This window comes from Saccopteryx leptura, chromosome 3 (genome assembly GCF_036850995.1).
Source record: "Saccopteryx leptura isolate mSacLep1 chromosome 3, mSacLep1_pri_phased_curated, whole genome shotgun sequence".
Taxonomy (NCBI): domain Eukaryota; kingdom Metazoa; phylum Chordata; class Mammalia; order Chiroptera; family Emballonuridae; genus Saccopteryx; species Saccopteryx leptura.
Window position 1 is genome coordinate 135,459,609 of NC_089505.1, and position 22,954 is coordinate 135,482,562.

A 22,954-nucleotide genomic window follows, 5' to 3' on the forward strand; every position below is an offset into this window, starting at 1 on the left:
AGAGCAGAGGCTTCTGGGGGTCACTGAGTGTCTTGCAGGGGGTCAATAAGACTTTTATACTAAGCTGTTGTTAGTATAGAACATGTGGAAATTTGCCCGATGATGCAAAGTCAGGGCAGACTGAGACTGCTGGTGCCTTAGTGTGAAATGGGGCAGCAGCCACCAAACTGTCCTAGTAGTTATTGTATTCTTTTCCATCTTGTGCTTGCAACAAAAAAGAAAAAAAATTGCAAGTTTTACTTACAAAACTGAAGTAGCAATTATTTTTAGTACATATTGACCATTAAGTGCATGTGTTTTTAATGTTATGTGACAGAAAGGGCTGTACCATACAGCACTCTGCCATATACTGAAGTATATTGGTTGTCTTGACTTAAAAACATCTGTAAAACATATTATCTACTTTTTAAATACAATTTTAACTTTTTAAAATAATTTTTAAAAATTAAATTATTAATGAGAGAGAGAGAGAGAAAGAGAAACATCAATTTGTTTTTCTACTCATTCATACATTCACTAATTGACTCTTGTACGAGCTCTGACCAGGGATTGAACCCATAACCGTGGAGTATGGGGATGATGCTACAGCCAACTGAGCTACCCAGCTAAGGTCTTAATTTTTTATTTTTATTTAATTTTTATTATTTGGAGAAAGAGAGTGAGAGAGAGAGACAGGATGGGAGAGTGAGAAGCATCCACTGGGAGTTGCTTTCACTTTAGTTGTGCATTAATTGCTTCTTGTATGTGCCTTGACTGGGGCGAGACAGTGTCCCCATGCTCAAGCCAGCAGTCTTGGGCTTTTCATGCCAGTGAACTTTGGGTTCAAGCTGGTGTGCTTTGGGATCCTGAGGATGATTACCCTGCTTAAGTCAGTGACCTTGCGCTGATGAGCCTGTGTTCAGAGTTAGTGACCTTGGGGTTTTGAACTGGCGACCGCCACATTCCAGGTTGACACTTTATCCGCTGTCAGGCCAGAACTTTAATTTTTAACACCAGTTAGACCAGGGCCTTTATTTATTTATTTATTTATTTATTTATTTATTTATTTATTTATTTCAGCAAGAGAAAGGGACGGACAGGGACAGATAGATGGAAAGGGAGAGAGAGATGAGAAGCATCGATTCTTTGTTGTGGTGCCTTCTCATATGTGCCTTGACCTGGGGCTACAGCAGACCAAGTGACCCCTTGCTCAAGCCAGCGACCTTGGACGTAAGCCAATGACCTTGGCATCATATCTATGATCTCAGGTCGGCGACCTCGGGGTTTCAAACCTAGATCCTCAGCGTCCCAGGTTGATGCTCTATTCACTGTGCCACTTCTTGGTCAGGCAGGGCCTTAATTTTTAAAATTTGTTTTATTTTAAAATTTTTGCTCTTATTCAATACAATTTTGAGATATAATTAACAATCAACATTTTATTGTTTTAGGTGTATGATACAGTGATTCAATATATATATATATAGTAAAATGATCACCATAGTAAGTCTAGTTATCCATTGCCACACATAATTAATATTTTCTTGTAATGTGAACTTTTAATATCTACTCTCTTAGCAACTTTCAGGTATACAGTAGAATATTGTTAACTAAGATTACCACGCTATCTGTACATTATATTTCCTTTGCATTTATTTTATAGCCAGAAATCTGTACCTTTTGTCCCCCTTCACCAATTTTGTCCACCTTCCCGCTTCCTACCTGTGGGAGCCACCCTGGAACAGCATTTTTATTTTTGAAAGAATATCTGACAGCCTGACCAGATGGTGGTGCAGTGGATAGAGCATCGTACTGGGACGCGGAGGACCCAGGTTTGAAACCCTGAGCTTGCCAGCTTGAGCGTGGGCTCATCTGGTTTGAGCAAGGCTCACTATCTTGAGCCCAGGGTCGCTGACTTGAGCAGGGGGTCACTTGCTCTGCTGTAGCCCCCTTGATCAAGGCACATATGAATAAGCAATCAATGAACAACTAAGGTGCCGCAACGAAGAACTGATGCTTCTCATCTCTCTCCCTTTCCCTTCCTGTCTGTCTGTCCCTATCTGTCCTTCTCACTGTCTCTCTCTGTCTCTGTCACACACACAGAAAAAGAATATCTGACAGAAAAATTATAATTATGCAGAATTAGGTAGTTGGCAGATATTTTCTTAAAAATGAATGGAGTGAGCCTGTTATTTCAAGACAAATAACTGACAGCATTTGTTTCTTTTTCTTTTATTTTTTTATATTTTTTCTTATTTTAATTTATTGTGTTTACATAGGTTCAAGTGTCCCATCAAATATATCTCCCTCTCCCCCAGTGTCAGCATTTGTTAATGATGATAAAATTTGAACTTTCAAACAAGAATTAGAATTTAACATATTTGTGCTTTACTGTAAGCTTGAATTTTTTCAATGTTTAAAGACTTCTAATTAGATTGTTGGTGATATTTATATTTTTGATATTATATAATGAAATATGTCACTATTTGGAAGATCTGCATAGCTCTGTGAATCAATGTTTTCTGAAGATCAGTGTATGATATGACAAAATACTATATAAGAAAAAGATCCATTCAAGATCAATAGATTTTAATGAAACTTTTTCTGAAAGTTTGTTGGAGGTAGTTTCTGAATCCACAGTGCAACAGTACTTCAAGAAACCACTTGTCAAGTTCTCCTGTGTTACCAAAGAAGAATGGGTTGAAAAGGCTATTAAAATACTTCTCCATTTTTCAACTATATATATGACTGAAGCCAGATATTTTTAATATACTTAAACCAAAACAACATATTGCAACATATTGAATGCTGAAGCAGAAATGAAAATCCAGCTGTCTTCTTTTAAGCCCAGACATTGAAGAGATTTGCCAAAATAATTTAAAATACCATTCTACTCCCCTTTTTAAATATAGTTTTTTAAAAAAAAAAAAATAGCCCTGGCTAGGTCGCTCAGTTGTTGAGAACGTTGTCCAAATGCCTAAAGTTGAGGGTTGAATATTTGGTTAGGGCACATATAGGAGTCAACTAATGTATACATAAATAAGTGGAACAACAAATTGATGTTTCTCTTTCTCTTCTTCCTCCTTCTTCTCTCCCTCAAATCATTCAATACATTATAATTTTTTTATTTTTTTAGTGAGAGGAGGAGAGGCAGAGAGATAGACTCCCGCATGCACCCTGACCAGAATCCGCCCAGCAAGCCCACTAGGGGATGATAGCAACAGAGCCATTTTTTAAGTGCCTGAGGCAGAGGCCACAGAGCCATCCTCAGTGCCTGAGGCCAACTTTGCTCAAACAAATTGAGCCTGGCTGTGGGAGGACAGAGAGAGAGAGAGAGAGAGAGAAAGAGAGAGAGAGAGAGAAGGGGGAATGGGTGGAGAAGCAGATGGTCGCTTCTCTTGTGTGCCCTGACTGGGAATTGAACCTGGGACATCCACACCCTGGGCTGATGCTCTACCATAAAATCGATCAATAAATTAAAAAATATATATCAATATTATAAATATATATTAATATATTAACTAAAAAATTTACCAGTGCTATTTCAAATTTAGCAGATATCAACAGGTATCAAAAGAGAGATATTAAAGCTCTTTGAGTTTCTGAGTAATTTTTGAGGTATAATTAATATATAATAAATCACACATATATAAAGTATGCAATTTAATACATTTTGACATGTCTGTACTGACAAATCTGAGACCTGTAAGTCAGGCTAGTAGGATAGAAACTCAGGTAAGATTTGATGTTGCGGTCTGAACTTTGAAATTGGTAGGGGAGGTTAGTGGAATTTCTGTTACAGTCATAAGGCAGAATTTTTTTCTAAAGGAAACCTTAGTTTTGGCTCTTAAAATTTTCAGCTGATTAGATGGAGCCCACTCCATGTTATCAAGGGTAATATCCTTTACTTAAAGTTGACTGCTGTAGATGTTAATCACATTTACAAAATACTTTCTCAGTAACATCCAGACTAGTGTTTGACCAAACAGCTGGGCATCATAACCTAGCCAAGGTGATACAGAAACTTTTAAGCATCATACCATCTATTATTGTAGTCAAGATAGTGAATATAGCCCTGGCCAGTTGGCTCAGCGGTAGAGCGTCGGCCTGGCGTGCGGGGGACCCGGGTTTGATTCCCGGCCAGGGCACGTAGGAGAAGCGCCCATTTGCTTCTCCACCCCCCGCCCCCTCCTTCCTCTCTGTCTTTCTCTTCCCCTCCCGCAGCCAACGCTCCATTGGAGCAAAGATGGCCCGGGCGCTGGGGATGGCTCCTTGGCCTCTGCCCCAGGCGCTAGAGTGGCTCTGGTCGTGGCAGAGCAACCCCCCCCCCAGGGGCAGAGCATCGCCCCCTGGTGGGCAGAGCATAGCCCCTGGTGGGCGTGCTGGGTGGATCCCGGTCGGGCGCATGCGGGAGTCTGTCTGACTGTCTCTCCCCGTTTCCAGCTTCAGAAAAATACAAAAAAAAAAAAAAAAAAAAAAAGATAGTGAATATATCCTGACCAGGCAGTGGCGCAGTGGATAGAGTGTTGGACTGGGATGCAGAAGGACCCCAAGGTTGCCAGCTTGAGCGCGGGCTCATCTGGTTTGAGCAAAGCTTACCAGCTTGGACCCAAGGTCGCTGGCTCAAGCAAGGGGTTACTCGGTCTGCTGAAGGCCCACGGTCAAGGCACATATGAGAAAGCAATCAATGAACAACTAAGGAGTCCCAACGAAAAACTGATGATTGATGCTTCTCATCTCTCTCCATTCCTGTCTGTCTATCCCTATCTATCCCTCTCTCTGACTTTCTCTCTGTCCCTGTAAAAAAAAAAAAAAAGAAAAAAAAAGATAGTGAATATGTGAATATATCCATCACCCAGCTACAGAAGTTTCCTTTGCCCCTTGGTAATATCTCTTTCTCCTCACTAGTTTATATATAAATATATAAACTTTTTTTTTTTTTTTTTTTTTTTTTTTTTAGCACTAGAGAGAGAGGGACAGATAGGGAAAGACAGTCAGGAAGGGAGAGAGAAGATAAACATCAACTCAGAGTTGTGGCACCTTAGTTGTTCATTGATTGCTTTCTCATATGTGCCTTGATGGGCGGGGGCTCCATCTGAGCCAGTGACCCCTTGCTCAAGCCAATGACCTTGGGCTTCAAACCAGCGACCTTGGGGTCATGTCTATGGTCTCATGCTTAAGCCAGTGACCCCGTGCTTAAGTTGGTGACCTTGAGATTTGGAACCTGGGCCCTCTGCATCCCAGGCCAACACTCTATCCACTGCACCACTGCCTGGTCAGGCCATCCTCACTAGTTTTTAAGAGTATAAATGAGTTCTAAAACCAAAAGCTTTGAGAGTGGTCATTTTTATGGGTGTTCAAAACATATCTGTGGGGCCCTGGCCAGTTGGCTCAGTGGTAGAGCGTCGGCCTGGCGTGCAGAAGTCCCGGGTTCGATTCCCGGCCAGGGCACACAGGAGAAGCGCCCATCTGCTTCTCCACCCCTCCCCCTCTCCTTCCTCTCTGTCTCTCTCTTCCCCTCCCGCAGCTGAGGCTCCATTGGAGCAAAGATGGCCCGGGCGCTGGGGATGGCTCCTTGGCCTCTGCCCCAGGCGCTAGAGTGGCTCTGGTCGCAACAGAGTGACGCCCCGAAGGGGCAGAGCATATCGCCCCCTGGTGGGCAGAGTGTCGCCCCCCTGGTGGGCGAGCCGGGTGGATCCCGGTCGGGCGCATGCAGGAGTCTGTCTGACTGTCTCTCCCCGTTTCCAGCTTCAGAAAAAATACAAAAAAACAAAACAAAACAAAACAAAAAAAAATATCTTTGGTACAAAATAAATAGTAATCATTGAAGATTTTTTGACGTTTTGTAACCTGGAAAGGAATGAGAAATTGTGGAGTATTTTGATATCTTTTCCCACATCCTTCCCTCCCCCTTTGCAATTTTAACAGGCTTGGTTTCTGGAGTAGCATTTTCAAGATGCACAGTGAAGTAGTTATTATGGAAAATAAAGGGTCCTATAATATAGAATACACCGAGTTAAACAAAATCAAGTAGGTTTCCTTACTGTAAGAATTTTCTGAGCTTTTAATATCCTACTGTGCATTATGATTTTTCACAAGGAGCATGTGATGTACAGAGTTTCCCAAATTAATCCCTTTGAGACACTGTTGGGAAAAGCCCAGGTCTGATTGTTTTCCTTGGAAGGGATTGGCACATTTCAGGTCATCAAGGAGAGGGTGGGGTGTACCCATCTCATAATGGAGAAACCAGTGTTTATGCCAGACATTGTTATCTTCCTAATATACATCATTATCAAATAATTTTTAAAACAGTCATAAATCTTATCCCCTAATTATAGATATGGAAACTTAAGATATTGCCCAAGGCTTCATAACTAGGAATTGACAAAGTCAGAATTGAGCCCACAACTGGTTGACTCCAAAACCTGTGCTTTACTTCTTAAATCTATTTATTCATAGTTGGCTCTCATGGGTTTTCTTTTCCCCTGATGTACACCTGTCCAGAGTTGGTCAAACCTATCATCAAGGAAGATAGCCAGCTCTACGGGCAACAGAGTCTTTCCTACAGGGAGTGTGGTGAGACTCAGGCAGAACAGTACTCCCTTCTCTCTTTCTCATCTCAGATAATGGCAGGGCACATCTCTTCTGCTGACTCTGCATTGTTGTTGTCTTTTTTTTCTTTTTTCATTTTTTATTAATACAGTATTTATTTGTCTTCCCTCTGTCAAACCCTGGAGCCAACCACTTTCTTCAGGCTGCCTGGGGAGGCCCAGGAAAGGAGCACACAGGCAGATAAGTCATGGGAGAAAGGCTATTGCTAAGTCTTTACAAGTTATTGCTCATGTAGCCTGATCACAGCTTTAAAAACGGTGAAGGGCATATTGCTTTTTTTTTTTTTTTTTTTTTTTTGTATTTTTTTGAGGTTGGAAATGGGGAGGCAGTCAGACAGACTCCCGCATGCGCCTGACCGGGATCCACCTGGCATGCCCACCAGGGGGCGATGCTCTGCCCATCTGGGGCCTCGCTCTGCCGCAATCAGAGCCATTCTAGCACCTGAGGCAGAGGCCACAGAGCCATCCTCAGCGCCCCGGGCAAACTCCTTGGCTGCAAGAGGGGAAGAGAGAGACAGAGAGGAAGGAGAGGAGGAGGGGTGGAGAAGCAGATATGTGCTTCTCCTGTGTACCCTGGCCGGGAAACGAACCCGGGACTCCCGCACGCCAGGCCGACGCTCTACCACTGAGCTAACCGGCCAGGGCCAACATATTGCTTTTAATTAACATGTCCTCGTGGTTTGAATATTAATGCTCACTGTTGACTATGGCAGCCTTCATGGTGAGGAAATATGGATGTCATAGTCAGATGTGATCCAGATTGATCTCAAAATGAGACCTACATTTTGCTGAAGGGGTTAATGAATACTACATTCTTCAAAGAATATAAAATTATGTAATAGGAAGCTAGGAAAAGAAGCCAGCATGTCTTATTTAAAAGAGTTTCATAAAATAGCCCTTTATATTTCCTTTTGTATACAGGTAAGTCAGTTATAGTTAAAAGATGGGGTAGAGTTGGGGGGTGTGCAGCAAAGAACACTGAACTGAACTCACTGAAGCTTAAAGAAGCATCAGAAAAGGATACATCTGAGGACTTGCTTTGCTGTAAGATTTTACATATCAGATTGAATCAGTGCTTGTGAATCAATGAGAAAGGAATTTATTCTCTCTTTTTTTGAAAGAGGGAACTGAGATTTAGGTAGGGTAAGTAACTGACCTTGGGCAATCCAGCTTGATCAGGGTAGAGCCAAGACTGAACTTGAGTGTGTCTGACTCCAGAGCCCTTACTTGTCCTTCTGTCTATTGCCTCAAATGTTATAAAGTAAATGAAATGGAAAAATATTGATTTGTATGAGCTTTACAATCAGTAAATGTAATCAGGGCCAATTCCATGGATAAGGAATTTTAAGAGGAGCTGAAAGACCTAACAACTATCTGTAATCCTCAGATACTCTCAAAAATTCACCAGTACCTGAAAGCATACAGCTTTTGAGAATTCTGTTCAGTTATGAAAAATTTAAAAAAAATTTTTTCAGCAACTATGAGTTTTTCTTTCTTAAAAAAATTAAAAATGCATGGTGTAAAACAAGTCTGTTATACGAAATCTTTCATGTGGTCTATAGTAATTCTAGCAAATAAGGAACACTGAGTTACCTCATTGTCTCCAGAAGGGGATAGTTACATGAAGTATTGACCCTTTGGTAGGAGCCAATTATAATGAGTCATAATAACTATCTATCTAGTTATTATGTATCTAGTAACCTTTTTTTTTTTTTGACAGAGACAGAGAGTCAGAGAGAGAGACAGATAGGGACAGATAGGGACAGATAGACAGGAAGGGAGAGAGAGAGATGAGAAGCATCAATTCTTCCTTGTGAAATATTAGTTGTTCATTGATTGCTTTCTCATATGTGCCTTGATCTGGGGACTACAGCAGACCGAGTAACCCCTTGCTCAAGCCAACGACCTTTGGACTCAAGTCAGCGACCATGGGGTCATGATCATGTCTATGATTTAGTGCTCAAACTAGTGACCCCACGCTCAAGCTGGTGAGCTCGTGCTCAAGCTGATAACCTTGGGGCTTTGAACCTGGGTCCTCTACATCCCAGTTTGGCACTCTATTCACTGCGCCACTGCCTGGTCAGGCCTATCCAGTAACCTTTAATGCTAGGGAGAATTGGAACAAAGCAAGGATTTGGCGGGTGGGTGTGGATGAGAAGGAATTTTCAGTCTAAATAAGCAAAGGCCTGCTTGAGACCATTGAACAGCTGATTATTTCCGAGCAGGTTTTCTTTGAGTGAGTCTATAAACAGATATTTTCCTTATTCTTAAAAATCAGTTGATGAGGGCTCTGGAAATTTGACCAGGATAGGAAAGATATACTTAGATTTAGTTCCTTCCTTTAATTCCTTGGGGGAAAGAGTAGTTACTTTATTTTATAAAATCACTATTTTCTGTCAATGACATGTTGCATTTTGATTAAAGATCAGTGATAGAAGCAGCCTTGATTCAAAAGTAGTAATGATTTTATTTTCTGAGTTGTGGAAGTATTTGGTGCTATTTTTTTAGTTTTTGAAGAAACAAATTTGATTTATTTCCTTTGTAGCTCAGGTCTGAATTTCTTTAGATTTTCAAATATTTTTGAATTGAAATTATCCACAAGAGCCAATCAGAGAGTTTAAAATGCAAAGTAATATATACACATGTTTTTGGTCAATAACTGCTAACTTAGATTAAAGCATTTTTTTAAAAAACTGTAAGTGGTACTGTTAGTGCTGTCACTGTAATCTTGTGGTACCCCATTACGTCAGCTGTTTTAATTTTTTTGCCTTCCGTATTGTCTTTGCCTATGTGCATAATGTTTTTCTCTTTTGAAAAAATCCATAGGCTAATAAATTTTATTTGGGGGTGTTTTATTAGCACACACTGTCTTTGAATCTTGGCATAGCAATTTATTGGTTATCATTGGTTTATGACTTCTGTTAAAGAAAAAAAAGGAATCTAATACCTTTTAGATTCTTTACACGGTAAACAGGTTATGGAAGGAGGATGCTGATCAGAAAAAAATTAGTAAAATGCACATGACCAGGAGGTGGTGCAGTGGATAGAGTGTTGAACTGGGACACAGTGTACCCAGGTTCGAAATCCCAAGGTTGTCGGCTTGAGTGCGGGCTCATCCAGCTTGAGCTCAGGATCATAGATATGACCCCATCCATGGTCAATGGCTTGAATCCAAGGTGGTCCCTGGCTTGGCTGAAGCCGCCTGGTCGAGACAAATGTAAGAAAGCAATCAATGACCAACTAAAATGTTTCACCTCTCTCCCTCCCTGTCTGTGTGTCCCTATCTGTCTCTCTCTCTCTGCCTCTCTATTTGTCTCTGTATCTCTTGCTAAAATTAAAAAAAAAAGAAAAAAGAAATGAAAATATTAGTAATATGCAATGTTTGGGGCTGCTGGACATAAGCAAAGTAGCTGTCATTTGGTGCAAATTATTTACATCATTTTAAATTGAGTTGAGGTAAGCCTGACCTGTGGTGGCGCAGTGGATAAAGTGTCGACCTGGAATGCTGAGGTCACCAGTTTGAAACCCTGGGCTTGCCTGGTCAAGGCACATATAGGAGTTGATGCTTCCTGCTCCTCCCCCTTCTCTCTTACTCTTTCTCCCTCTTTCCTTCTCTCTCTCTTTCTCTCCTCTCTGAAAGAAAATTGAATAAATAAAATCTTTAAAAAAATAAATAAATTGAGTTGAGGTAAAATAGGAAAAAATAGTGCCTAGGAAGTTACTAAATATGTACTTATGGTGAAATGTTCTTCTTTGGCTGAGCCAAGTATGAAAGTACTTATTTTTTAAAAAAAATTATTTATTGATTTTAGAGAGGGAGGGGGAGAGAGACAGACAGACAGAAACATGATCTGTTCCTCTATGTGCCCTGATTGGGTTTTAAACCGGCAGCCTTTCTGTTTCAGGACAGTGCTTTATCTAACTGAGTCATTGGACCAGGGCTGAAAATACTTATTTGACATGTTCTTTATTCTTTGGTCAGGCCATGATTCTGTTCAAGGACTTTCTTTTCTCTGGTGCCATTTCGTCATTTAAACTATTGTATTTTATTCAGCATTTTTAAATGGCTGTTTTCACCAGCCATTTTGCCATAGCTCAAAGTCTGATGAATTGTTACTAATTAGGTGAATTAGTAAGACTGATTTCTCAGAATAATTTTGGTTTATTTTTCTTGTATTAAAGGATGGAAGACTCCAGACAGGGGACCACATCTTGAAGATCGGTAGCACAAATGTGCAGGGAATGACCAGTGAGCAAGTTGCGCAAGTGCTGAGGAACTGTGGGAATTCAGTCAGGATGCTAGTTGCAAGAGACCCAATTGGTGAAATTTCTGTAAGCCCTCCGACCCCTACATCCCTACCGGTTGCCCTGCCTGCTGTGCCTATCAAGAGCCCTAGTTCTGTGAGTACACAAATTATGTTTTTATTTTAAATATTGAGTGTGATACACTGTGGGATTAGAAATGCCTTCGACTTGAAATGCCACATTTGTGTGATTAGTTTCTCAATACCCCTCAGTGAAGCAGCAGAAGAGCCTAATTTGGAAACATTAGACAATTGTGATTTTCTTTTTTGCTGTTTCTCAGGGTTAAGTTGTTTAACCTTTCTGAGCCTCAGCTGCTTGTCTATAAATTAGAGAGTAATAATTCTTGCAATTTCTATTATATTAGATTGTTGAGAAGACATCCCAATGATGGAGTGGAAACTGTAAAAACAGATCAGTGTATGAGAGTTGTTACTGATAGGAACAAATTGACTGAAGTGAAAAGACAATAATAATTTATTATGATAACAATCATTATAATTATATAATAATGATCATTATTATTATTATTAATTGTTATACCTGGAATTGTTCAGGTCATCTGAATTCCTCCCAAGAATTCTAAAAGATAGGTCTTATCATCTATTTAAAGATGAGAAAACTGAAGTCCAAACAACTTGTTAAAGATCATATAAGAGTAGGTGGTAGAGCTGAGATTTGAATTCAGGTCTTCCTGGTTTATTCCAAACTCTTTCCAACTATCTCACAGGCTTTGAATCAAGAAATACTGCGTTTTTATTTCCCATGTGGCTGTATTGATTTTCTATTGTTGTGTAGCAAATTACCACAAACTTAGTGGCTTGAAACAAGGTTCACAGATCTGTAGGTCAGAAGTCTAGGTGGGCTTGGCCAGCTGTTTCCATAGATTTTTTTTTTTTAGAGAAAAGTCGGAGAGAGGGACAGATGGGGATAGACAGGAAGGGAGAGAGATAAGAAGTATCAACTGGTAGTTGTGGTACCTTAGTTGTTCATTGATTGCTTTCTCATATGTGCCTTGACTGCGGGGTTCCAGCCAAGCCAGAGACCCCTTGCTCAAGCCTGTGACCTTGGGCTGAAGCTAGTGACCTTGGGCTTCAAGCCAGCGACTTTTGGGCTCAAGCAAGTGACCATGGGGTCATGTCCATGATCCCATGCTCAATCAAGCCAGTTACCCCGCACTCGAACTGGTGAGTTCGTGCTCAAACTGGCGACCTTGGGGCTTCGAACCTGGGTCCTCTGCATCCCAGGACAATGCTCTATCCTCTGCGCCACTGTCTGGTCAGGCATCCATAGATTCTTACAAAGCCTAAGTCAAGGTGTGCCTTGGCTGGGCTCCAAATCTGGATGCTCTGGGACAATCCCTTTCCAAACTGATGTAGATTATTGACACAGTACAGTTCTTTGCAATTGTAGGACTGAAGTTCCTCTTTGCTGGCTGTCAGCTAAGAACATCTTTCAGCTCCTTAAGGCCCCTGGGTTGCTTCCCACACGACCCATGCTACTTCAAACCACAAGTCCAGTTCTTATACTTCGAATCTTTTTTCACTTCCCTTTCTGCCACTGGCAGGAAAAAACTCGGCTTTTAAAGTGTGCTTGATTAGCATAGGCTCATCTGGATAATCTCCCTTTGCCATATAATGTGACAAATACTTAGGTATAGCACTAGGGATCAAAAGGTGGGACCCTTTTAAAATTCTGCCTACCATAGGTGCTAAGAAAATACTTGACAAACCATGCATAGATTTACTGTGTACACACAGTTATGTAACTAAACATAAATAGTTAACATTTTTTTCTTCTTAGGACAATTCTACTCTTTATGAAACTTATAATGTTGAACTCATTAAGAAAGATGGACAGAGTCTTGGGATTAGAATTGTTGGCTATGTTGGAAATGCTCATACAGGTAAATGAATCATTTCTATATTATATTTGGAGATAGTTGTAAAGGCTGTTAAGGTTTCTGGACAGTGAAATTAAATATTTTCAGATTTTAATTTAAACTTGAATAATAAAACTGTTACCAGACAGGAACCTGACGTGGAGCAGGGCTGCCTCCAGCCGGCTGGTCGAGTGTGGGTTCTTGAATTTGTGTAGGAAAGATTTCACAGCACATGTCCAGGTGATTTTGAGAGTACATTTATTAAAGCTGGGGACAGTGAAACAAGGAAGGGCCTAGACTAGAAGAAGCAACAGGAGAGAGCCTAGGTGGAGCTGCTTTGGCTCGCTAGAAGCCTTTTCATGGGAAAGAAGGGAGTCAAGGCAGGGCTGCTGTCCGCTTACTGGCAAGTCAGAGAACCTGGTCTTGGAGACAGATTCAGGGAATTAGCCAGAGACAAGCGCCTGCTGCCTATTGCCCCCTGGTTGCAAGTCTTGTGGGGACCCTTAGAGTTTAGGTGAAAGGAAATTCAATCGAAAAGAGATTCAAATGGCCATGTGCCATGGAGAGCACATTGGCTTATTTATCTTAAGGGGTTTTATCTGCTTTCTAGAAGGCGGGGGTTTTAGGGGAGGTCTCAGGGGAGATCTCACTAGAATACTCATCAGCTTTTCTGGGTGTGCCCTTTCGTGGTCATGGTCTCCACTGATTGGTCAGTGCCAGGGCAAGGGTCATTAGTCACTACAACTGGTCCTAGAGTCTCCACTGCCTGGTTTTACTGCTTTTCTGGGCCTGGAACTGAAATACAGCTGAAGCCTAGACGTTACTTTTAGGAAGGAAAGGTCAGAGGAAGGTCTGAAACACACGACCAGCAATATGCCAGGGGAGGAAAGGCCCCCCTGGGGGCAAAGTCTGCTTTGCCATTGCTGGGCGCCCGGGACTTTCCACCTTGGTGACCTTCTGTATGTGGCTGAAAGTTGCTCATCCAGTTTGTTCAGCTGTCTGTCTTGGTTTCCCCATTTCAGTTGTCAAGGAATTTTCCTAGCTTCTTATTATCTTGCCTCAAAACCAATTACTTTTTAGTAGTTAGAGAATCACAGTTTAAAAAGGGTTCCCAGACCCAATTTCAACAAGCAGTTTTCAGTCACCAGCAAGGTGTCTGAGAATTCAACTCAGTTCTGACACTAGCTACCCAGAAATAGAATCAGATTCCACAGGCAAAGGGTTCAGTCTCACAAGACCACCCTCTACTTCAGATGCCAGTTACAAGCCTCGGCTGTTATCTGTACTTCTGACCGACTGGCTATAAATCAGAGGTTCCCACAATCCCCAATTTGGGTTTGATTAATTAGCTAGAATGGCTCACAAAACTCAGGAAAACCTGTTTACTCACTAGATGACCAATTTATTATTGAGGATATTAAAGCATTCAAATCAAAAGCCAGATGAGAAAATATACAGGGTAAAGTCCTGAGAGGAGGAGCTCTGTCCTCCTGGAACTTGGGGCCCAGCTGGTGGCACCTGGAAGGCCCAGTTTCCCCAGTGGGAAAACTCTCTGAAAAAGAACCAACAGAGTTGTCCTCCGTGGTTTTTATGGAGGCTTCCTCACATAGCCATGATTGACAAGTCATTGGCCATTGGCGATTGAATTAATCTCCAACCCCTTTCCCCTTTTAGTTAGGGACTGAAAGTTCCAAACCTCTAATCACAGGGCTGGTTTTTCTGGCAATCAGGCCCCCATCCTTAGGTGCTTTCCAAAAAGTCACATCATTAAGATAACAAAAGGACTGTTATTACTCTCAACACTTGGGAAATCCCAAGGGTTTTGCTAGCTAAGAGCCAAGAATGGTGGCTAAAGAGCAAATATCTCATAAAGCCCAGTATCACACAGTTTTATCTCAATAGTTTTATAGTCAACTTGATAGTCATTAACAACAGAACTTAATTTTCCAACTCAGTGTATAACATTTGAATTATATATATTTCCTATTTCCAAGATAGATGTATTTTGAATAATATAACTCTTACATATTATGACATTTTACATGTGATAAAGTAAAATGATTACCGCATATATTTCATATTATGAATGTCAAAAAGTATTACTATTATGTTTAATTATCAAAAACAAAAGATAAAAAAATACTTTAGAGTTATTTTCCTTTCATATAAAGGGAATACATTGTAAGAATACATACATGGCCCAAGTATCTCTGAATAATAATGCTCCCTCAACTCCTACATGCAAACCTTTGGTAACTTTCACTGTAATAGTTACTCTATCATTATAAGAAATTATTAGAGTAGGGAAAAAAATAAACCTTTCATAGATATTTGCTAGTAACATGAAAATTCAGAGTTATGAAATGTTCTAGTTTGTTAAGAAATTGCAAGATTAGAGAGTTAATTTTTTTTTAATTATTATTTTATGTACTTGTAGCAGGTGGAAAGATTAAAAGTGTTAATATATTCAAAGTCCTCAATGAAATTCTTGTCAGACCACCTTATGCTATTTTAGCCTAATGAAATAACTATTTTCAAAATTTTAGCTTTTTCTACACGCAACCTTTTTAAGGTTCAGAATTTAAATGAGTTCCAAAAGAGCTAAGTATGGCTTGTATAGTAGTGTCGCAAAAAAAAACTATTATATATAAGTATCTCTCAGTATGCTGCCTGGTTAGAGAAATCATGGCTAAATTAAACCTTTATTAAATGAAGTTTTCCCAGATGTTCTTTTTAAACCTCACAATATATGTGCAAAGTGAAGTGAAAGTGAATAACTGATAGAAAACAAAAGGAAATGGCTTGGTTGCTGAGCAATGTAGCAGTGGCCCCAGATGGACAGAGCATCGCCCTCTAGTGGGCTTGCTGGATGGATCCTGGTGGGGGTGTGTGTGGGAGTGTCTCTCTGCCTCCCACCTTTCACTAAAATAAAATAAAATTAAATTAAATTAAATTAAAAAAAATTTTTCCTTCAAGCCCTGCCCATAGGCTTGCATACTTTTTATATAGTTGTAATTTTTATGTAGCCATTTTTTCCTGTTTAAATGTTTTATTTTATAAAATAAGGATTATTTCATGTTGCTGAGGTTATTTAAGTATTTTAAGACTGCGTGGGGAAGCTAACATGAACAGTAAACTGCATTTTCAGGAAGACCTGTTAAGAGACTCTTGTATTACTAGCCAAAAGTGATGAAGGCTATTCTAAATCTAAATGAAGGCTAATCTAAATTGTGAGAAGGGTGATAGACCAAGAGAAAAGGGTAAAACTTAATTTGGGCTCTTTGAATTCCAGCTTATATTGCAATGTATTCTACCACGGTTCCATCACTATTATTTTTCCAGAAATAGTTATCAGTCAAATCATTTCAAATTCAAGTCACCTGTGATGGTGACAGTTTGAAATAATCCATCAGTTTCTCTGCTTGTGTTCAAAATAGTATTTAGCAAGCTTCCAGTCAACTCCTTCAACTAATTAACCTCTTGATATAAATTTTGCAATCAAGGCCCAATTAGAGCTTTCTTTCTTGTTCCATGTTTCCCACCTTAGGGGAAGCATCAGGGATTTACGTGAAAAGTGTAATTCCTGGCAGCGCTGCAGACCACAATGGACAAATTCAAGTGAATGACAAAATAGTTGCTGTAAGTAACTGCCCTCTGTTTTAGAATCGAATCAAGTTGGGGAAAAAGTTATCTTTATTATAATATGTGTGAGAGGAGAATGGCTTCATATAGTCTCATAATATTTAAAAAAATTAAATATGTTAGTACAGTGAAATCACACTAATTTGGATTCTTTTTTTTTTTTGTATTTTTCTGAAGCTGGAAACGGGGAGAGACAGTCAGACAGACTCCCGCATGCGCCCGACCGGATCCACCCGGCACGCCCACCAGGGGGCGACGCTCTGCCCACCAGGGGGCAATGCTCTGCCCCTCCGGGGGGTCGCTCTGTTGCGACCAGAGCCACTCTAGCGCCTGGGGCAGAGGCCAAGGAGCCATCCCCAGTGCCCAGGCCATCTTTGCTCCAATGGAGCTTCGCTGCGGGAGGGGAAGAGAGAGACAGAGAGGAAGGAGAGGGGGAGGGGTGGAGAAGCAGATGGGCGCTTCTCCCTGTGTGCCCTGGCCGGGAATCGAACCCGGGGCTTCTGCACGCCAGGCTGACTCTCTACCACTGAGCCAACCAGCCAGGGCCCTAATTTGGATTCTTATGATCTTAAATTTGATTTTTTATTTTCTGTCTGTGAAGAAAGGAATCATGAATCATTGGTAGGAAAACAATATATTCAAATATATTTTAATATACATAGATATATTTTTGAAAGGTGCTCTACTGTTCTTCTAGAAAACACTTTTCAAGCACATCTCTGTGTTGTTTAAACTCACCCATTTATAAAATTAATAGTCCATTTACCAGATCTTTTAATTTCTTTGTGAAAGTAGTTTTTTTACTAACAGTAATTTTGAGTACATGCAAAATTTGTTTTATATATTTGAAAATATAATAATTAATCTTTTATCAATTCAGGTTGGTCTTTCCTCCATTTAGTAGAAAATTAAATTTACAGTTTATTTTAATAATAATTTTGAAGCAAGTATACACACTTAATTTAGTGATTTACATAGAAACAAATTTTTGTTTGTATAATTTGAGTCTTTGTCTTCCTTTTTCTTTAAAGTGAGAGGAGGGGGCATAGACAGACTCCTGCATGCGCCCTGACTGGGATTCACTCGGCAACCCCTGTCTGGGGCTGATGCTCGAATCAACTGAGCTATTCTCAGCACCCGGGTCGATGCTCAAACCAATCAAGCCACTGGCTGCAAGAGGGGAAAAGAGAGAGAATGAGGAGAGAGAGGGGAAGAGAAGCAGATGGTCATTCTCATGTGTGTCCTGACTGGGGATCAAACCCAGGACATCTGCATGCCAGTCCAACACTCTATCCACTGAGCAAACTGGCCAGGGCCATGTCTTTGTCTTTCAAGTCCATTTTAGGGAGCATCTTTCATAACTCTTGGCTTTTATATTATTGGACTTAGGAATTGTCTAGTGATTTTCAGAGTTTGGAGGCCAGCAATAGCAGTGAACGCTATGGAGAAAATACTTATGGGGAAAGCAAAAGCAATATTTTGTCTAGCTTGAAGAAGATTGAGAGAGGATTCTTTTCCTCCTGATGGACTTCAGAAATGGGAATCAGGCTTGATTTAGATTACTAAATACCTTTTTTGCACATACTTTTTCAGTATACTATAAGACCTAATGGAGGGAGATTGGTGTGCTTCTGGAAAAAATACCATAGTGATATGGTAGAGGGATGAAGTATTGCATGACCTCTTCAATTTTGATCATAATAGTTTCTATTCTTGAGAACTATAGATAACAATTGACTTTCTTTTATGGCACTTCTGAATTTTGAATATCATAGGCTGTAAGTTAGAATGTGTGACTTAGGAGTACAAGTTTGAATTTGCTTTCTAGTGTCTTAGGAAGTTTGTCCAACATGTTTTACTACTACGTAATTTTGCATCCTTATTCAAATTTTTTCTTAGGTCTAATACAAGTTAATTTTTGGAATAAAATGAATTGCCTAATTTGATCCTGCCTTGCCAAAATTTAAAATAATAGCTAACGTCGTGAAACCTGTGTAATGTGTTTTAGGTCGATGGTGTGAATATTCAGGGTTTTGTCAACCAGGATGTTGTTGAAGTTTTACGAAATGCTGGGCAAGTGGTACACCTAACCCTAGTTCGAAGAAAGACATCCTCACCAGCTTCTCCTCTTGTTGAACAACCTTCACCTGTTGAACAACCTCCACTTGTTGAACAGTCTTCAGGCAGCGGTAATGGATTCCACTGTCCCTCTCCCCACCATACTCTGGGTTTAGAGACTAGCTCATTTATGGAAGTTGCTCTATAGGTGTGGGAAGGAAAAACTGTCCATCTTGGGTAATTAATTCAGTGATGGGGAAATGAGTCAGCTCCTTTGTGTGCTGAAGAACTGAAGAAGAACTTCCTTTGCCAATCATAATGTGCCTGTCCAAATGCTAGAACATGAATCCTGACTCACATGAAGCTCTGAGAGCTCCTCTGAATGGAGCTGGAAATCATTTTCCCCCAAAGCTTCCAAATTTCATATATTACTTACATTTGAATAATAAGGCTTTGGCACTTTTTATTCAGGAGCTCTCATTTGTCTACTGCTTTGACATTTTGCAAACTTCAGGTTTCATTTTACTTCCAGTGATATATTTGATTCTGATATCTCTTGATTTACCTTTTGAAATAATAGCAAGAGAAAAATAAAACCTGATGAGTTTCTATCAAGCACATTTCTATTTGTAGAATAATATTTGTTGGTATTTTGATTATGTCAATTGTGAATTTTTATATTGGAAAAAAACATAATTATAGGCATTTTGGTTTTTGATTATTAACTTATAAATGTAGAGATTAACAACATTTGACAACCATGGGCACATGTATTCAATTTACAATGAATAAAAGTTATATAACTAGAGAGTAAGAAATAATTTCATTAGAATTTATCAGAAGATGAATATAGTTGTTTTCCCCTTCCTCTGAAGATATAAGCCTGGAAGCCTTTGCTTTCAACTGATATTGATTTGTATTAAATTAGAACTTTTAAAATTTTATGTGATAGTGGAAATTTTATTACAGAAAGTTAGATGCCCTGTCAGCTGCATTGTATGTATGAAATTTAACATTGCCTAAATAATACAGATTGTGTAAGTGCTATATTGACTATAAAAGGTTTACATATTTATATCAATATAGTAGTTTTTTTTTCTTTTTTGCGTGAGAGGAGGGGAGATAGAGAGACAGACTCTCTCATGTGCCCCAACTGGTATCCACCGGCAACCCCTGTCTGGGAACAATGCTCTGCCCATCTGAGGCCATGCTTGCAACTGAGCTCTTTTTAGTGCCTGAAGCAGAGCTTCCATGGAGCCATCCTTAGCATCTGGGGGAGATGCGATTGAGCCATGCTGGAGGAGAAGAGAGAGAGAGAGGAGGGGGAGGATTGGAGAAGCAGATGGTCACTTCTCCTGTGTGCCCTGACTGGGAATTGAAGCTGGGACTCTACCACTGAGCCAACCAGCCAGGGCCCAATATAATAGTTTTAATAGCTCTGATGGAGCCCTTATCTTCAGTCCATTATATCAAACTAAGTATGTCATCTGTGAATTAGCAATTCTTTACTGGGCATGCCTACATTTTAAATTTGTACTGGGATAAGTTTTGACTCTAAATCTGCCTCTTCCTCCATGGTTTGTGTGTCTTTCCTATGTGTTTTACTAGCACCCTTTGAAGAGCACTTGATTATAGCATTTATCACACTTCGTTTTAATCACTTGTTTTGTGTAGCCACTCTATGAGGTAGGCGGTGGTTATGCCTTTGCGCCTTGACCTATGTAACACATCTTTGTATGCCTTCCACCTAGCATTTAAGTCTATTTGACTGAAACAAACTGCCCAGCTTCTAGCTCTTGCAAAATGCCTCCCTGTTGCACACTAAATCTTCCTTGTTAACCTCTAAGCTCCTACTTTCTGTATACCTTATATACAGGAGTGGGCAAAGTAGGCATACAGTTGTGAGTATGCAAAACAGATTGAATAATAATTATTTTTTGTATTATTTGTCCTTTTTCTTCTTATTGTTATTATTTCATATCCTTACATATGGACTTATCTTTTAGGTAATGATGGCTGGTAATTTAACCTGTCTTTGCCCACGCCTGTATAGTTAATTGTGTACCTATTTGTATACATTTTGTAGCATACAGTCACATCATTGTACTACTTTGTACTATAAATTCTACTCGGTGACACTAGGAACTTCTGGTTGGCTTTTCTTTTGCTAGCATTGGGCTGTGTGTTTAGTGTGTATCAATGGATTGACAATCTAAATAATCCTATGTATAGTTTAAAATGTCATGTGAAGATCCTAGGAACTTTTAACTGGTTATCTTTTTCAACCATTTATTATAAAAAAATTCAAACATACAGAAAAATCGAAAATAAATATACCATATACCCACCATTTAAATTCAGCATCTGTCATTTTGCCATGTTTGCTTGCTTCATCTATTTATGTCTTTCTCCTGAGCCATTTTGGAATGAGTAATAGGCATTATGATGCTTTAGCCCTATATCAGTCTACAGCTTTAAAATGAAGGGTATTTTCTTAGATAAACATGTCATTATCACACCAAACAAAGCTAATAGTAATTCCCTAATATCAAATACCTAACACATACTTAAAACTTCACAATTGCCCTCAAATGTCTTTTGTAGCTTCTCTTCTTGACCCCCCCCTCCAAAAAAAACCCCCATAAAATTAAGATCTAAGGATGCATTGCAGTTATTGAATGTGTTATGTTTCTTTGGTTCTTAGAAGAATCCCCCACTCCTACCCCCAGGGCATAGATTTTTGAATGGATTACGTAGTTCCTTTGTCACAAAAATGCTACATTGTGAATTTTATAGTTTCCTTCTGGTACCATTTAACAGTTTCTCTACCCACTGTTTCCTAGAACCTAGGTCTAAAGCTTTACTTAGAGTCAGGTAAAATATTTTTTGTAAGAATACTTTTTATAAGTGATATGTGAATATTTAAAAATAGCATACAGCGACTCTTGTTCAACCTTTTTTTGGTGTGTGTTTAAGTGATACATAGTGATTTGAATGTTTGAGATTGAAAGCTTTGGATATCCTATTATGGTACTAAGGGAGAAAGCTCTGCAACCAGGGGAATGCTCTCCAATTCCCTTCCAATTCGTAAGGTTACCTTCGTACATAGATTGCTTGTCATAGTCATGATGATGTTATACCAGAACCTAGGAGAGCCCAGGACAGTGGGACCAGCTTGTTCTGCAGGTCTGGTTCTCCACCCACCACAACAGCAAGAGATCTAGTGCTCATTGTCTTCTTCAAGGCTGTACTGTATAGAAAAGCATCTACTCCTGCTTTGTCTTTGACTTGACCTTGCTTTTCTTTTCCCACACTGCCTAGTTCCGTATTCTTTTCAATACTACCAACAATTTATTTTTAAGGAATTGATTGGTTATCACACATGAGATTTTAAAGAAAGGAATCCTAGATGGAAGTTACCTGAGATGTTTGTAAGGAGGTGGTGAAAGAGGAGAGCAGGAGTGGGAAACGCTCACGGAACTGTGGTCTTTAGCTGCTAGTGATTCAAGTGTGCAATTCGTATTTTAGGAACTGTTGCAGAACCACCAGAAACACCAGCCCTCTCTCTGACTGGAGCAGTGGAAATGGAAACTAATTTGGATGGTGAAGATGAGGAAACTGAAGAAAGAATGGATCATCTAAAAAATGACAACATACAAGCCTTAGAAACACTGGGTAGGCACAAAGCATTCAATTTAAAACAAAGTAATTTGACTTTCTCATTTGTTAACCGTTTTCTCTCTTTATAGCTAATGTAATGTGAGGAGTTTTAGAACATTTTGATGACATCAAATAGGATGTTCTTAATATCAACAAATCAACCTTTGTGGAGTTGGGAACTGAGCATATTATTGTTTAATCTTTGATTATATTAATTTTGAATGCATTTTTATTAGTATGCGATGACTTTTTTATTCTTGTCAGCATTTTTAATTACAGCATACTTTAGCTTATATATTAATAATATAGTAGATATATAGCTATAGCAGTATTTCCTTTACACCATAAAAATTAATAATGTATCCTTTTATTATGTTTCATCCAATCACAGGGTAACTATATATTTGTCTTTTACTTTTTAAAAAATTGATATACAACTTTTTTCTTTTACTTTGATACCTCAGCTGCTATACTTGACTCTGTTCTGCAGCAGATTGAGTACAGACACACAGTCTCCTGCACAAAGGTGCTCAGGAAAACCTTGTCAGCCGAATGGAATGAAATACTTAACACCATGCATATTCCAGAGAAATTTTGACTTTGATGGTCTCCTCTTAGGAAAGAGTGGCCTGAAGGAAGGCGTCACCACTCATTCAGGTTAAAATTTTTTCCATGGTTTGGAAGTTTACCTTGTTCCTTTTGTAGTTGTCCTTGCAGTTTAAAGTCAGATGAACCCAGATAGATTTTCAGTGAACTATCAGGTGAAAATCAAATACATTCTGAAGTTAGAAATGCCTTTAGCAATATTTTATCTCCTCTTTTT

The 22,954-nt window shown here is 39.5% G+C and overlaps 1 protein-coding gene across 8 annotated transcripts in view; it reads left to right on the plus strand.

The window, feature by feature from the left end:
* Positions 1-22,954, plus strand: part of PATJ (PATJ crumbs cell polarity complex component) — a 411,472-nt gene that overhangs the window by 26,743 nt on the left and 361,775 nt on the right. For 6 of the 8 annotated variants that reach the window (XM_066376436.1, XM_066376440.1, XM_066376442.1 and 3 more), the window contains exons 8-12: positions 10,770-10,988; positions 12,693-12,795; positions 16,319-16,410; positions 18,422-18,602; positions 22,000-22,176. In XM_066376436.1, coding sequence (XP_066232533.1) covers positions 10,770-10,988; positions 12,693-12,795; positions 16,319-16,410; positions 18,422-18,602; positions 22,000-22,176 — 772 coding nt within the window. The remainder of the gene's footprint in view (positions 1-10,769; positions 10,989-12,692; positions 12,796-16,318; positions 16,411-18,421; positions 18,603-21,999; positions 22,177-22,954) is intronic. The other 2 variants (XM_066376439.1, XM_066376443.1) reach the window with 1 other exon arrangement.